Below are 2,500 nucleotides of genomic sequence, written 5' to 3'. Positions count from 1 at the left end.
ACTATTACTCCTTTCTCCCTCTTTCTCCCTCTCTCTCTCTCTATATCCTCCCTTGCTTCTCTACCTCTACCTCCTATCCCTGTATGCCACTCCACCTTACCTGCTCTTCTGAGACAGTTACAAGACACTGGCAATGTCCTTCTCTTGATCTTCATATCCTACACACACACACACACACACACACACACACACACACACACACACACACACACACTCACCCCCCATCTCCCTCCAGCCTAACCCCTCAAACTAAACCGTTGTCACATTCTGACATACTGTATGTGTCTATCCCTCCCTGACATACTCTCTCCCTCTCTCTCTCCCTCTCTCTCTCCCTCTTTCCTGTCTGTTTCTGCCTGTCTATCCCCGATACAGATTACAGAGGACAGGCTGTGAAGATCACAGGGGACAGCGGCACATGGCCTGTACTCCACACCAATGACAGTATGTGGACACAAACACACAACAATGCCAGTTAACGGATCACAGCAATAGCGACAACTCCAATTCTAAATGTCAAGCCCAGTTTGCTGAGCCCTACTGAGGGTAATAAGACAGGTAACTGTGGACTGTAAGGAGTTGGTGTCTCAACTCTCCCCTTCAGGGCTGTTCCTTCTCGGCTACTGAGCCGTGCCAGAGTGGGGTAACCTGGCTGCTGGCGGTAGCCCCCTGGTGGTGGTGGTGGTGTTGTTGTTGGCTCACCTTGAACTTGTGTTCGTAACTCTCCAGGGCTTCCATCACCATACACACTGCCTCCATGGACCGCTCCAGCCTCCCGTCCACACCGTTGAAGCGGTACATGCTCCCCGACACGTCAGCCAACAAACGCAGACGCTTAGGCTTCTGCTGGGGACTGCCCAGCTATAGACGTGAACACATGCATATACATATACACACGTGCACGCACGCACACACGCACACACGCACACACACACACACACACACACACACACACACAGTGGTAAGAGGGTTACCCTTAGAAACACATAGAACACTAAGAAATTTAACACCAACAAATAAAGCCAGGGATTAGGGGATTAGGGACTCATTCATTAAGAAAACCATTGCCAACCACTGAACGTGGACAAGCAAGGAGAATGTGTGAGTAGTACTGTATGACTGGCTTTTGATTTCAGTACTTGTGAACAGGAAAACAGGTTCCCTGTTCCCTTTTCATTAGTTTCAAAAGTTCATTATCATTTTATCATAGACTTTCTGGTTTTCGAGACGGACCACAAATATTCAAAGCTTGGAGCTAAATGACATAGTGTGTGTGTATTTGGTTAGTGTGTCTGTGTATGTGTGTCTATGTGATGTATATTTGGTTAACGTGGAAACCGTGTGTGTGGGTGTGGGAAACTGGGGGATGACTGCAGACTGTGGGTGATCCAGACCAGAGACACAGCATGAAATAATAATCAATCACACACACCACTGGAATGCACCTTCACACAGATATGGTCAACATAATGTTCTTGTGTAATAGGGTGTGTCAGCCAACAGACGCTTAGGCTTCTGCTGGGGACTGCCCAGCTATAGACACAAACACATGCACACACGCACACACACACACCTCAGGTTCCAGGTCTCCTCTACGTTTATAGATGGCCCTCTCTCCAGTCAGTCCGTCTATGATCTTGGCATCGTCCAGCTCTCCCAATGCCTGGTTCTTCAACCACTGACGTTCCTTCCCCTTGGCCTGAGACACAGAGAGACACAGAGAGAGAGAGAGAGAGAGAGAGAGAGAGAGAGAGAGAGAGAGAGAGAAACAGTTAGTCAGCAAGTTAGCTTTCTTTTCCCCCCCTCTAGGGTTTTCATTATTGTATTGTTTGTGGTAGGGGGGTAGGGAGGGCCTAATTAACACATGATTAAGTTGCTAATGAAGCCAACTTCAAGTCCCTCTCCCCTTTCATGTTCTCCTGGGTAAAGAACAACAGACACAGACACACCAGGATTGTTCTGACCCACTTTCCCCTGGTTCTCTTCATCTGCTCCCTGAGGAGAGAGAGAAGAGAGAGAGGAGAAGAAAGAAGAGGAGCACTTTCCCTGGTTCCCTTCATCTGTTCCCTGAGGAGAGATGGAAGAAAGGAGAAAGGACAAAAGAGAGAATCCTGATTGTCTCTCTCTACCCTGACAACATGGAACCTGTCTCTCTCTACCCTGACAAAATGGAACCTGTCTCTCTCTACCCTGACAACATGGAACCTGTCTCTCTCTACCCTGACAACATTGAACCTGTCCCTCTCTACCCTGACAACATTGAACCTGTCCCTCTCTACCCTGACAACATGGATCCTGTCCCTCTCTACCCTGACAACATGGAATCTGTCCTTCTCTACCCTGACAACATTGGGTCATATATACACGACTTCATCTTCTCAGACCTGTCCTTCTCTTCCTTGAGGACATGGAGTCACATACGGCATACAGTACCTTGTGTTCTCAGCTGTGGGCTGACAGTATTGGGTTTCATTAACACACATGGATAAGTGTTTACATG

At 48.1% G+C, this 2,500-nt stretch overlaps 1 protein-coding gene across 1 annotated transcript in view; it reads right to left on the bottom strand.

The window, feature by feature from the left end:
* vwa8 (von Willebrand factor A domain containing 8) overlaps nucleotides 1–2,500 on the bottom strand; it is a 52,217-nt gene that overhangs the window by 4,869 nt on the left and 44,848 nt on the right. The window contains exons 41-42 of the mRNA XM_083681446.1: nucleotides 1,574–1,699; nucleotides 703–861 (exon numbers count right to left, since the gene is read on the bottom strand). Coding sequence (XP_083537572.1) covers nucleotides 703–861; nucleotides 1,574–1,699 — 285 coding nt within the window. The remainder of the gene's footprint in view (nucleotides 1–702; nucleotides 862–1,573; nucleotides 1,700–2,500) is intronic.

The sequence above is a fragment of the Argentina silus genome, assembly GCF_951799395.1.
Source record: "Argentina silus genome assembly, chromosome: 12".
NCBI lineage: Eukaryota > Metazoa > Chordata > Actinopteri > Argentiniformes > Argentinidae > Argentina > Argentina silus.
The sequence above is the reverse complement of the archived record's forward strand: the minus strand, read 5'-3'. Positions and strand labels throughout refer to the sequence as shown.